We start from the raw sequence: 14946 nt of genomic DNA, 5'->3' as shown, positions 1-14946 counted from the left end.
AAATTTTTAAAAATCTTTGGGAGAGTTATCCATGAGAACACTTCCGGATGGAGAGCCCACTCCCCGGGATGAAAAATCTGTCTGCTCATAAAATCCACCGCCTAATTGTCCACTCCTGGAATGTGGATGGCAGATAGGAGACAATCGTGAGCTTCCGCCCACTGCAGAATGCAAGTCACCTCCTTCATGGCCAAGAAACTGCGAGTTCCTCCCTGGTGCTTATAAGCCACTGAGGTGATGTTGTCTGACTGGAATCTGATAAACCGGACTAAAGATAATTGAGGCCAAGCTGTCAAGGCATTGAAGATTTCTCTCAACTCCAAGATGTTTATGGAAAGAGAAGACTCTTCCCGAGACCACAGGCCCTGAGCTTTTAGAGAACCCCAAACAGCTCCCCAGCCTAACAGGCTGGCGTCCGTAGTCACAATCACCCAGGAAGGTCTGAGGAAGCAAGTGCCCCGAGACAGATGTTTCTGTGAAATCCACCACGAGAGGGAGCTTCTTGTTAGGAGATCCAGATTTTTCCTCTGCGATAAATCTGAATGGTCTCCGTTCCATTAACTGAGCATGCAAAGCTGGAAGAGGTCATAGATGGAACCGAGCAAAGGAATGATGTCCATGGAAGCCACCACTAATCACCTCCATGCATTGCGCCACTGATGGACGAATAGCAGACTTAAAAGGGACAGTCTACACCAGAATTGTTATTGTTTTAAAAGATAGATAATCCCTTGTTTAACCATTCCCTAGTTTTACATAACCAACACAGTTATATTTATATATTTTTTTACCTCTGTGATTATCTTGTATCTAAGCCTCTGCAGACTGCCCCTTTATTTCAGTTCTTTTGACAGACTTGCAGTTTAGCCAATCAGTGATGGCTCCCAGGTAACTTCACGTGCACGAGCACAGTGTTATCTATATGAAAAACATGAACTAACACCCTCTAGTGGTGAAAAACCTGTTAAAATGCATTCTTAAGAGACGGCCTTCAAGGTCTAAGAAATTAGCATATGAACCTCCTAGGTTAAGCTTTCAACTAAGAATACCAAGAGAACAAAGAAAAATTGGTGATAAAAGTAAATTGGAAAATTGTTTAAAATTACATGCCCTATCTGAATCATGAAAGTTTTTTTTGGACTAGACTGTCCCTTTAAGAGATAGGCCAGAAGTTTGGATTTTCTGACGTCCGTCAGGAAAATCTTCTTGGACAGGGAATCTATGATTGTCCCTAGGAAACACACTCTTGTAGCTGGAACTAGAGAACTCTTTTCCAGATTCACTTTCCACCCATGGGAACATAGAAAAGACAACATCATCTCTGTATGAAATTTTGCTAGTTGAAAAGATGACGACTGAACCAAGATGTCGTCTAAATAAGGCGCCACAGCAATTCCCTGGGATCTGATCACTGCCAATAGAGGCCCCAGAACCTTTGTGAATAATTCTGGGAGCCGTGGCAAGATCAAACGGAAGTGCAGCAAACTAGAAATGCTTGTCCAGAAAGGCAAACCTTAGAAACTGGTGATGATCCTTGTGAATAGGAATGTGTAAATACGCGTCATTCAGGTCTATGGTCGTCATGAACTGACGTTGCTGAACCAATGGAACGAATAGTTTCCATCTTGAAGGACGGAACCCTGAGGAATTTGTTGAGGTACTTTAAAGGCTAGGATGGAATGGAACGTTCCCTCCTTTTGGGAACCACAAATAGATTTGAATAGAATCATTGACCTTGTTCCTCTAGAGGGACTGAAACAATAACTACCAGGGAGGATAGGTCTTCTACGCAATTTAAGAAGGCAGCCTCCCTCTTTACCTGGTTTGAGGATAGTCTTGACAGGAGAAATTTGCCTCTTGGAGGGCAAGACTTGAATCCTATTTTGTAACCCTGGGATACTATGCCCACAGCTCTGGGATATCACGTATCCAAGCCTGTCGAAAAAAGGAAAGCCTGCCCCCCATTTGATCCAAAATTGGATCAGGGACGGATACTTCATGCTGATTTAGAGTGAGCGGAAGGCTTCTTGTTTTGCTTCCCCTTATTCTAAGGCTGACTGGAACTCCAAGAGGTCTTGGCTTGCTCTGGCTTGGAAGAAGAGGAGGAAGACTTTAGTCCTTTAAAGTTACGAAAGGAGCGAAAATTAGAATTCTAGCGACCCTTAAATCTGTCTGTCTTTATTCTGAGGAAGGAAAGATCCCTTTCCACCCGTAATTTCAGAAATAATTTCCACCAGACCAGGTCCAAATAAAGTCTTACCTTTATAAAGGTAAAGATAAAAGCTTGGCTTTTGAAGTTACATCAGCCGACCAGGATTTTAACCACAGAGCTCTGCGAGCTAGAACAAAAAGCTAGACATCTTAGCTCCCAGTCTAATTACATTCATGTTAGCATCCCAGATAAAGGTATTGACCATTTTAAGAGCTTTGTTCCTATCTTGGATGATCTCTATCGTAATCTCCTCTGATATCAGATCAGACAAAGTCACACCAATAAGATGCTGCACCCGCAACCATAGCAATACTTGCCGCAGGTTGCCACTGTAATCCTTGATGGATGTACATCTTTTTTAAGTAAGCCTCTAGCTTCTTAACCATAGGATCCTTAAAGGAACAGCTATCCTATAGGAATGGTAGTTATCTTAGCCAAAGTAGAAATAGCTCCCTCTACTTTAGGCACAGTGCGCCATGAATCACGATTGGTGTCAGCAACCGGAAACATCTTTTTAAAAACAGGGGGAAGGGGAAAAAAGAAACCCCTGGCTTATCCCATTCCTAAACTATAATTTCAGACATCTTGTCTGGAACAGGAAAAACATCCACGGATGAGGGAGAATTATAAACTCTATTAAGATTAGTAGACTTCTTAGGGTTGACAGCAACGAAGGTTTAGAGTCGTCCAAAGTAGCTAGAACCTCCTTTAGAAGCAACCGGATATGTTCAAGTTTAAATCTGAAATTAACTTCAGATTCTGAAGAATTTTTCCCCATCATGTCAGAGTCTGAGATTTCACCTTCAGAAGCTACTGAAGTATCCTCCTCATCAGACATTTGAAAAAGGTTGACCAGAGCAGACTTAGAAGGGTCAGAAACCTTACTAGTAGAAAAAGGTTTAGATTTCCTCTTACCCGAAGTAGGGAAAGCAGATAAAGCTGCAGACACCGCAGAAGTTATCTGCACAGCAAAATCTCCTGGCAAATAACCACCCCTCAGCATTATCCTGAGAGACATAAGGCTCAGAAGGGAGTAATTTATCTTTACATTTTAAGGTCTTAGATAAGCAAGTGGAACAAAATTGCACAGGAGATAGAACCTGAGCCTCCAGACAAAGCAAACATTTGTCAAAACTAATGGATGAACTATGGTCTGAATCAATTTTAAAATATATCAAATATATAAAATATGAAAATTATTTAACACCAGTACAGTAAAAATAAAGCACACACTTCTTAACAAGGAAAAAAGTTTTTATTTTAGAAACAACTTCCTCTCACCTCTATACCTCAGGCTGAGCTGAGTTTTACCACACTGAGACCGTAGTCACTCCAGAAAATCAGCAAGTGATATCCGATTAGATTCGCTATCAGTAGGATGCCAGATTAGAAAAGTTCAGCGATCCAAACGAAGCCGGCATAGAGATAGGCGACAAGATCGCAAGATGTCTAACTCGCTCTGCATATTTAAAACGGAAGAGAGGCGGGTCACGTGATCGGACTAAAAAAAAGAAAACTGCATCACTGTAAAAGTGCGCGTCTCTGTCCGACCTGCATAAAACTGAAGTACATTGCACTACATTACATAATAAATATCCTATGGTTCCAAAATTGCCTTAAATTACCCCTTCAGCCAGTCTCTCCACAAACAAACTAATGGTAAACATGATTAACCCCTTAACGTTTACATATCACATATGCCAGTGCTTGCCAAATAGAAAACCGAACTGTAAGGTCTTGTTCCATGAAATGATCCACTAATGTAATTAACCTCTCAAGTGCTGACCTAGAAGGCAAATGCACTTACCTGTGGAGCCAGCTGCAGAGCAGGAACAGCTTCTTAGGTGTGATAGATACTCCACGCTCTATCAGGGACCAAAAGAAAGAGCAGAGTAACCAACCCTGGCTTTCTGTGAAGGGGTAGCAATAATGCTAGAAATAAAGAAAAGACAACCTTGCCGCTTTCTAACTGCTAATAGCCACCATTACTCTTACTAAAGAGATTGACATGGACACAGCATAACCCCAATCCTTGCTTGCAGGGAAATGTACCTATAAAAGGATTAGTATCTTCAGACACCATCTTCGAACATCCTCCATTGACTTACCTGGTCTCCTCTCCAGGCTCTTTTGATCATGTCTTCTTTTTCAAAAGCGGTTCACGGGCGAGCTAAGACTCTGGTATGGTAGCAAGCTACATTTAGTTCAATAGCGTGACTGAGCACACCAGCAAACCGCTTTTGAAAAAGAAGACCTGATCGGAAGAGCCTGGAGAGGAGACCAGGTAAGTGCAACCTTGAGGGCTGAAATTTATCATATCTTGATTTTTAAAGCTATCAATAAGATAATTTTACATAATTCTGCACTATGTGCAGAATTATATAACATTATTTTACATTTACTGTCCCTTTAAAGGGATGGAAAGGTCAAAAATGAAATGTGCATGGGAGCATTTCAATTTGAAATAAGTATTTTCGCAATATACATTGATTAGCAAACATGCTTCTAGTAAAAGCTATTACTGCTTTTCTGTGTCATAATCCTATATACTATGAGGGCCCAGGCATGGCGTTTAAATACTGGTGGACAAGCCCTGAAAGGAGAATGTGCGTATTCCGCAGAAAAAAAGTCTGAACTTTTACTAGAAGCATTTTTGTAAAGTATCTTACAAAAAAAAAAATGCTATTTCAAATTGAAATGCACCCTTTATTTTTTACCCCTTTAAATGCATAATTATTTCTACATTTGTTTTGAAGCATCTTCTATTTAGTAATATCCCCTCCTTTCTCTGGAGATTTCCCTTTACTATATTGTGTATTGATTGATGAATATATATGGAAGTTTGTACTATTATACTATGTTGTATTTTATTATGAATGAATGAATGAATATATATATATATATACATACACACACACACAATGTTGCTTTTGGTTAAGATTATTTTTAAGTGAGAAAATTATATATATACACACACACTACATACATAGTATATATATATCCCCCCAAAATATAGCAGGTTATACATCACCTCAACCAATGAATGAAAGACGAGTGTGTAAAAAGTGATTTTGTTTATTTTTTAAATGAAGCTGTAAACCGCTACAGCCTCAGATATGCATTATTTTATGGAATAAGTTAATATCTACACATTTTAACAAAACAAAAAACTACATACATGTAAAAAAATACATTTTTTTCTGTGCATTTTAGCTTTTACATTTTTCTGTACAATTTTTTTCTAATTTACATTTTTTTTCTATGTACATTTTGAGCATTATTGCTCTTATACACTGTAAAATTATACAATTAACACTTACAGCACCATTCACATCTGTACTATATCACGTACATTTCAATAATAACAGTCATGTCTGGGCCTTTCAGTTTAAATTGTCTACAATTCACATTTCATACTATCATGTTCCAAAAAGAAAAAAACATTTTCTTCTAACGTCACTTTCCATGTTCAACAAAAAAACTAATTTCACTTTGAACTTACTTGGCAATCAAATTTCAGCACATCTATTGTCGTAAAAGGCAACTTTATATTTGGCAACTAGAGGTCACATAAAATGTAATTAAAATCTGGGTAGGATGGTTTAATACCATCCAGTCCAACCAATATAACACGATGGGAAGAATGTATCAAGCTTTATTTACAATTTCTGGCATGTTGAGCTGCAAACTTACATGAACAAGCCTGTAACCATAAATAAATTTAAGAAGCAGCTTGTGGTGAAGATAAATCACCCTGAAATTGCTTATTCTGGGTGATTGACAGGCTCTGCTCTAACCCATGTTTAGTTGCATATGAGAGCTTGTGGGTGGACAGGTTCTGTGCTTAAACACATGTCCATCTGCAGCTTAATTTATCTTCCCTTTATATGATCGTTACTGCAAATATCTAAAACCAGAAATACATTTCCTGTTATACTAATATGAATCACTTTGGTTCTTTGTTTATGTGTTGCTCATTAGGCCCTTATGTAATACACTACAAGATTTTTTTAAAGTTTAAAAACAAGTATTCATTGTTGATTCCCCCCCCCCCCTTTAACATGGCATATATACTGCACCAAAGCTACATCCAAAATGAAAATCATGCAAAAAAAAAAAAAAAAAAAAAAAAAAAAAAAAATCTTTTTGTAAACAAATTTTCACAATACAATTTGCTTTGGAATGTAAAATTAGTTAACACCACTAACAAACATCTGTTCTGTAAATCCAACAATAAAGCCTCATTATATAGCGGAGGGCAGAGGATGAAGCCAAGAAAAAAAAAAACTGTACCATTTCAGTTACATTACAATGTAAAATGCTTATGAAACTATTAGAGACACAAAAACATTTTTGCTCTGTTGCATTTGAAGAAGCACATTTTAAAATGTCACTCTACTACACTGGTTTTCAAACCTGTCCTCAGGACCCCCCAAAAAGTCCACATTTTGAGTATATCTGAAATGGATCACAGGTGAAATAATCAGCAGATTAGTAAATGTGGTTATTTTACCTGCTCTTATACAAGGTAATCCTGAAAACCTGGCCTGTTAGGGAGGTCTGAGGACAGGTTTGCAAACCAATACTCTACTAGAATTGTGCAACTTGCTTCAATAATCACAAAAAAATGTTTGCACGCGTGTACCCTCTTAGCTTCAAAATCAAAACGAACAGCTTTAACAACCTTTTTAAGGTTTATCATTTTAAAGCTTTTAAATTGTGCACTTTCATATGCAAGATAGATTTTAGAATGTAAAGCCCCTTGATGTCTCAATTTTTTTGGAAGCTATAAAGAATGTAAAAATAATTATGTACATGGACTTCAAAACAGATTAAATTACATTTTAAAAAAGTAAACAAGACACAAAATCAGCGCTGTTAACCGTTTGAAAGATTTAAGAAAAGTGTGCAAAGTTAAATAAAATAAGTGTGAAAACAGTAAAATAAATATTTCTGCCTCAACTCCCTCCTAGAACTTCACAATCACTACCTAACATGCATACAATATCATGGCACAAAATTAAGGGTAAAGATGACGAGAGCGGCGTTTCATTTTAGGCTTGAAATCATCAAAAAAGAAGGAAGCCTCCAAATCACTTGGAGGAGAGCTGCTTAGGCTATCTTCTCCACTGCTCATATCTTCACACGAATCCTCACTGAAATGAAAAGCAGAACATTATTCATTATTGGTCAATTTAAGGGAGGTGGGGTGATTGAGTGTCGCAAAGATGCGCACTCTAAAAACCGCACCGCAACATCCAACATAATAGTGGCAGCCATCTTGAACACAGCAAAAACATTCCTTTTATTGTAAACTTTCAGGGTTAGTAGTGTCTTTGTGAAGTAAATCCAAACACTGTCAATCTTTTATAAGGATTATAATAAATTATTAGTTATAAAATAACCTAAGACTAAAACAATCAGGCAGTAGTGGTTATCATTGGTATTGAAACAAAATTCTACTTATAGCTGTATTTTTATTATTTTTATTTTCTTTTTAAAACTGACATTCACATCTCACCCTGGTTCAGTTGTCTGCTTTCATTTTCACATTTACATCAAGGAACCTTACTTTCATTTTATATTTGTGAAAAAGACACACTGAATATATATACACACACACACAGGTGGCCCTCGTTTTATAACGGTTCAATTTACACCGTTTCAGAATAACAACCTTTTTTTCCAGTCATGTGACTGCTATTGAAAAGCACTGAGCCAGTAGGTGGAGCTGTCCGCTTGTGTTGCAGCAAAGCCAAGCAAGCTGAAATTAATCAGGTTTGACTAGACCTGAGCTATCGAGCAGATTTCAAAGGAACAGGATCTTCCTGTCTATAAATCAGTCCATATTAGAATGCATAGAAAGAACTGTTTGCAGAAAAATGCAAGTGAAGTCTGTGTTGTGTGATTATTTTATTAGGTTTATAATGCTGTTTAGCATTTAAAGTCTTAATTTCAAAGCTTTAAAAATAATGTATTCAGTGTTACTTATGACAATTTTGAGAGGGGTCTGGAACCTATCTCCCTCACTTCCCATTGACTTACATTATAAACTGGGTTTCAATTTACAACGGTTTCGATTTACAACCATTACTTCTGGAACCTAACCCCGGCGTAAACTGAGGGAGGGAGGGATACATACATACATGAGTTTAACAAGAGAGAAAAAATCCTGGATTATAATCCTGGATTTTTTCTCTCTTGTTAAACTCAATACATATAAAGGGTCTGCACCACATTCATTGATGTATGTCTATACAATAAGTATCTAGAAATACTTTTTGCCTAAATTTTAGCTACAAGCAGTTGCTTCCCCTCCGTATATTTCTTGAAAATTATATATATATATATATATATATATATATATATATATATATATATATATATATATATATATATATACACACACACACACACACACATACATACATACATACATACATATACTTCTGCTAAACAGAATTTCAAAATTAAATAATTGTCTTACAGCAGTTAACACAAACAGCCTCTTTCATAATTATGAAAGCTTCTGGGCCTATATTATTAATGCAGTCACTAAAGAAAGAAGGATAGTGATGTACACAGCATGGCTATTAAACAGAAATAATATTTATCAGGTGGAGCTGTGCATACCTCTCACTCAAGCAGCTGTCCTCTGGAATAGTTGGCAGTTCCGGAACACTGTAATAACTATTGTGCAGGTTTTGTGCAGTGCGCCTGGAAACAATCCAAACCAATTTCTTATGGTCAGGCTTGCAGCACTGAGGGGAGGAATAGTCTGCTAGGCATTTTGAAACCAACTCCCTCCAGTAAAGCATATCTCTATCATTAACCTAAAAACAAAAAGAGAGCATTTTAAAAAGATGTTCATGAGAGAAAATACAAGCCTTACTGTGTTGAATGTAGATATTTTGCAATGCAGTGATTGTTATTTTGATATATCCATTCAGGAAACATTTTCTTGTGTGCATATTTGGAAAGGTTGTACAGAGATGTGTGTGCAAGCCTGTTTCACAAGGCAAATAGGATCAATTCTTCCAACTTGTGAAAGAAAGGATGGGCTACACAGGGCCACACATGGACTCTTAACTATTTAACAATAATTCTACAACATAAAAATCCACTGTAATTAAAAAAGGGCCATAAATAGCTAAAAAAAAAAAAAAAAAAAAAAAAAAAGTTACATGCTCTAATTTATTAGAGAACTTAATTTTAAGAGTAGCAACACTGCACCAATGTGTTTAAAGGGACACTAAACAAATCTCCTGCACCACCCTCTAATTATGGATGCTGCCATTATGGAACCTAGGTTACAAATATGGGTTAAACATAATGGAAGCACTGCTCAGGATCCGCAGAGCAGAAACTGCTGTAGTGGAACACTGCTGGTCCTGATCAGAACTTCTACGTGTTTTACCTATTTTGCATGGTTTAAATGCAGAGGCAAAAGGATGATAGTCTTTAAAATTATATCCTCAAAAAAAAAAAATAAGAGCATGTAATCTTTTGACTATAATAAAAGTATGAGTTAGATAAGATTATATCAACAGGAAAGTCAGTCAACTGCATAATACACCCTTAGTACTACAGTTTTTGAAAAACTCACCCTAGAATGTTTCTGTACACGCAGGGCGATGTCAAAGAGTTCTAGAGACTTTAAAGTTTCCACTTCAAGCGTAAGAAGGCACAAGGCTAATACTGAGGGCTAAAATAAAATAAAAAAGTTATTTACCAATCCATTCAAATGAAAAACAGCCATCATTTGATATACTAAAAACACAACAACTTAAAAACCTACTTTTGCTTTGGAAAATATCAGTCGGCAGTTGCAAGCTTTTAGCTGAGCTTCCAGTTTGTCAAGGTTCAATACTTCCTTCCTAAACAAAAACAAAAAACAAAAAAAAAAAAAAAAAAAAAAAAGGGATATTCTTAGTTATGTTAATCTTAATTTCACATACAAAAAAATAAATACAAGTTTATAATGAAGCAGCATTGTATTTGCATAAAATGAACAAATCTCTGGTACGACTCATTTCGAGATGTTTGGTAGGAGTGCCCATGAAATGTCAGAATGGAGTCATAGAACATGAGACACATTGCTCATGTATAAAGATTCATTGCAAAATAATATATTAGTGGCATTTAAATCAAGCCCATAATTGTGCATATACCCATAATGGTGGTATCACATTCACAAGTCAAGAGATGTATTTGTGTTACTAATCTCACCATACAAAGGGCATACACAATAATGTAGACATAAGTATAACTACAGCTTACAATTTTTTAATTTATTTTTTAAATGAAATGCACACCTTGGACATTTTCCATTGGATGTGGAGTCTTTTATACAGAAGTATGTAAAGAAAACAAAAACTACTAAATGTTAGTGTTCTCCAGCCTCAGAGACCACATTCAGAACGGTGAAATAGAGGTTTCAGATAAAGTCAACCAATTGTAGCCTGTGGGCCTTAAGCTAGACAAGCCTGTGTTAATAAAACCAACATTTCAAATAAATAAAACCAATATTTCAACTAATAAGTAGCTATCACTTACCGCTCTAATGAGTGGCAGAGGACTATTGTGTGATACAAGTGCAAAAAGGTTAAGGCAGTGGTAGCGTTAAATTCAAAGTGCAGCTTTTCTGAAATGATTTTCTCCATTCGTTTTATGTCGGACACAGTGCATTTACATTGGCTGATGCGGATCACATCATGGACGGATGGCACATTACAAGCTTCCTCTACAACCCGGGCTGCTAGTTGAAAGCAGCAAACTCCAATGCATGACAAATGTTTTGGCTTTACCTTAAAACAATGAAATAAATAAAATAAATACACAGCAAATGATCTGTAGGTCTAAACAATACAGCTGCATAGTACTAATTAAAAGGGACAGCCAAGCCCAAAATTAACTTTCATGATTCAAATAGGGCATGTAATTTTAAACAACTTTCCCATTTAATTTTATTACCAATTTTGCTTTGTTCTCTTGGTATTCTTAGTTGAAAGCTAAACCTAGGTAGGCTCATATGCTAATTTCTTAGACCTTGAAGGCTGTCTCTAATCTGAATGCATTTTGACAGTTTTCACCACTAGAGGGCGTTAGTTCATGTGTTACCTAGGAGTCAGCACCGATTGGCTAAAATGCAAGTCTGTCAAAAGAACTGAGATAAGAGGGCAGTTTGCAGAGGCTTAGATACAAGGTAATTACAGAGGTAAAATGTGTATTATAACTGTGTTGGTTATGCAAAACTGGGGAATTGGTAATAAAAGATTATCTATCTTTAAAAACAACAAAAATGCTGGTGTTAATTGTCCCTTGAACTTTAATATAAGAAACCAATTAAGTACAAAATTATTACCTTCATAATTGCCAAAAATCTATCTAAGATGTTCGCAGCCAAGACAAATGTTTCCATACTCAGGCCAAAGAAGTTTGTTAAACTCCACAAGTCTTCAACTTTTGCATTCCTGAACTTTGGACAGATGGTATTATCATTCTAAAACAAAAAGTTGGAAAAGGGGGCTTGTTAGAACATTTAAAAAAAAAAAAAAAAGGTCCAACACACACAACGTAGGGAAAAAAAACCAAAAGCAATAAAGTAGAATATTCTTTAATTTTGTTTACATATCTGAAAATGAAATTCTGTTAAAGTAAAAAATGTATTCTGAAGAATCAACCTGGAGTTCAATAAACTACAGATGAATAGAGATATAGATATATATATATATAAAAAGGGATTGATTGTTTTGGGTCCCTATCAATTTGGACTAAATAGTAGCAACAATGTCACTAAGCAACATATGTTTTTAAATCTATAAAACAATTTGCATGTTAATCTTTGTCATTGTACCAGTTGTTTTTAAACACACACTTTTTCTGGAAATAAAAAAATAAATAAAAATGTATAAACGAGCATCATAAGCTTTTAAATTTATATTCAAAATAATGACTGCCAAATTAGAAAACATTCCATTTGATGGTAGACATGAAGTCAAAACTATAGGGAAACTCCCATTTAAACGATTCAGGCAATCAGTACATAGATACCAATAATAAACACACCATCCCCCAGGATCACATAGCTCTCTTACCTCTACTGTTGACTCTATGAGTATTAGTCCTTTCTCCCTAGGCTGGTATTTTGGTTCTTGCTCCAGGTACATATTTAACTGCTTTAGAAGCCTAAAGGCTTCATTGCTGGTGTTATCCCGGGCTGACAAATCCTTCATTTTGGGATCGTAGCTGGAAATTAAAATAAATAAAGGATTAGATAAATAAAATTAACATTTCCACTGCAAAGCAATAGATCAGCTGGTGCTGGGAGTGCTCTGTAGACGCTTGAGCCAACCCCAGGAGGAGGAGCATCAGCCGCAGATCTTTAATGTTTTCCATCTAGGTTGCAGGGACTAGTCACGTCCACATTTTAACAAAAGACTTTCTAAAGGAAGGTGATGCAGAATAAAAAAAATGTTTGTATCTAGTAACTGTTCATTATCGTCTCAGCTACATAAGAACGTCAACATGAATCTTCCATAAAATCCTTATGATAGCCACACCTCCTTCCTATAGTACAAACTGTTCCGTAGACAGGATGACAACAAAAGATCTCAGTGAAATAAGGCTATTTACTCCATCGGTTCTAGTAAAAGCAGATATGACCTCTGACATTAGAACAAAAATAAGTAAAACAACTGAAATAGCGAACACCGATCTTAAACAGGTGACCGTGTATGTGCGAGAATGAAGAACAACAAAGACAAATAGTCCACAACAAAGATAAGCGAATAACGGAGCTGTATTTTTTTTAACAATACAAACTAAGGATTCTACAATGGGGTTCAGCTGACTAAAGTCATATAATAATACACACTTTAACACTAAATTAATGTTTTAGACTATACACATCAGAAATAGCAAAACATTTATAATCTAAAGCTACATTTTTAATACAACATATTCAAATGAAAGATTCCAAAAGTTTGATTTCTGTCAAGTATTTTATTTATGAAATGCTAGTATATAACACAATACGAGGTAACTGAATAATGTAATGGTTGTGATTTTTTTTTATTATTATCTTTGCCATTTGTCAAAGCAATTTAATCCTATTTTGTTACTATATATATATTTTTTATTACACATATGCATACTATGAATTATAGGTATGCTTTATAAACAAAGTATAATATACATCAGAAAGCTTCTAGAGCAACAGTTAGACTATCATTATGCATAATGTCATTTTAATAAAACTATATTGTTATTCACACACGGTTAAACATCCATACAGGGACATGATTGACCATAGTCTCACCTGGATGCTGCTCTCCTCCGATCACATAGGTGCTGTTAACTGTGTTTTTGGTCTGTCACTCACTCCAGGGCCATTGTAAACCCAGAAATCCAAATATTAAGTGCTTATTGAGTTAAAGGTATCGAACACATCTGGATAAAAGCTTCTTACAAGTAATCAAAACACAAAAATTGGTGCTTTGCGTTGCAGGATTTAACATAAATACACACATAAAATAATCTAGTAATGTTCAGACTTCCTCAGCTAAATATCTAATCTAACTGTCCTTGATTGTTGTTGTTTCTGATCCTTCTACGCCCAGGAATCTTAGACGTCAAAGCGCGTAGTGATATCTTTATAGCTCAATAATAACAAGAAACAAACGTAAAATAGTTCCCCAAAATCGCCATTTATTATGAAAGTTTCGTTCCTTAGTTCTACCTCATGATGCTATAAAAGTGTTGAAAAAAATATAGGCATGTGGGAGATATAATTTTATAAATGTAGGTAATTTCGATAAAAAGAGGAAGACAGCGGAGGTATATGTGAAGTGTCTTAAACGTCATTGGTATTTAAAACATTGTTCCGCCCACTAGCTGTCTTTCTCATTTTAAAAAGACCGCCCGAATTTGTTCACGTTTTGATTGGGTAGAAAGATTTACGGCTATTTATTGGCTAACAAAAAGATGAAAGTGGGTTTGATTGGGTGGTTGGTGAAGTAGATGCTGATTGGTTTCTTCTTATGTCCTTGTTGCTGGTCAGATTTTTAGCAGGTCGCTACTGAATGACTGTACGCATGCTCATAGGAATCCTTTACTATCACCTCTACATCGTTGCACGGTGTTTACACTTGGGAATGTAGTCATAGCAACTGCACTGTCTAAGCCCTTCACATTTGGCTGCACAAATTTGCAACAGTAAATATACTGTTGTACACATTTACAAATGTATATATTTTATTCAAATACTTATTGCAACTGTTAAACATATACATAATATGAGGAATAGTAATTAAATTAGCATTCGTGTGCTCATTATTGCATGCATATATTTTTAAGCTAAAAAAATGTTTTCATTAATTTAATGCATTCATAAGGCGTTCATAGTAATTATTTAAAATAATGGTAACATGTTCTCATTTTTTTTACCCTTTTCTCTGATTTTCTCAAAATAAAAAGGGGTTGGGGAAAAAATAACTTAATTATATGTAATAATTCCTAATTTACCCACCTCTTCTATATATGTGTTGCAGTAATTATGAAAACATTCTATTGAAAATATTTCTAAAATTATGGGAAAGAAAAGTCTAATAAAAAAAAATAGATTACGATTTATCAACTCTTATGATTGATGTTGCGTTGAGGTAGGTTTTATAGGAGCAATATATGATTTGAAATACCCCATGCAGTCTATTATTGTCAGTAAAATTAAAAAG

The 14946-nt window shown here is 35.7% G+C and overlaps 1 protein-coding gene across 1 annotated transcript; it reads right to left on the bottom strand.

The window, feature by feature from the left end:
• Window positions 1-5271: 5271 nt before the first annotated feature.
• CCNG2 (cyclin G2) lies at window positions 5272-13838 on the bottom strand. The gene is made up of 8 exons (XM_053703415.1): window positions 13533-13838; window positions 12310-12460; window positions 11577-11714; window positions 10769-11019; window positions 10011-10089; window positions 9819-9917; window positions 8846-9045; window positions 5272-7368 (listed from the first exon to the last, which is right to left on the bottom strand). The coding sequence occupies exons 2-8, from the start codon at window positions 12445-12447 to the stop codon at window positions 7233-7235; spliced, it is 1041 nt and encodes a 346-aa protein (XP_053559390.1). The 5' UTR covers window positions 12448-12460; window positions 13533-13838; the 3' UTR covers window positions 5272-7232.
• Window positions 13839-14946: the final 1108 nt, after the last annotated feature.

This window comes from Bombina bombina, chromosome 2 (assembly GCF_027579735.1).
Source record: "Bombina bombina isolate aBomBom1 chromosome 2, aBomBom1.pri, whole genome shotgun sequence".
Lineage (NCBI taxonomy): Eukaryota > Metazoa > Chordata > Amphibia > Anura > Bombinatoridae > Bombina > Bombina bombina.
This window is presented reverse-complemented; position numbering and strand designations above follow the sequence as displayed.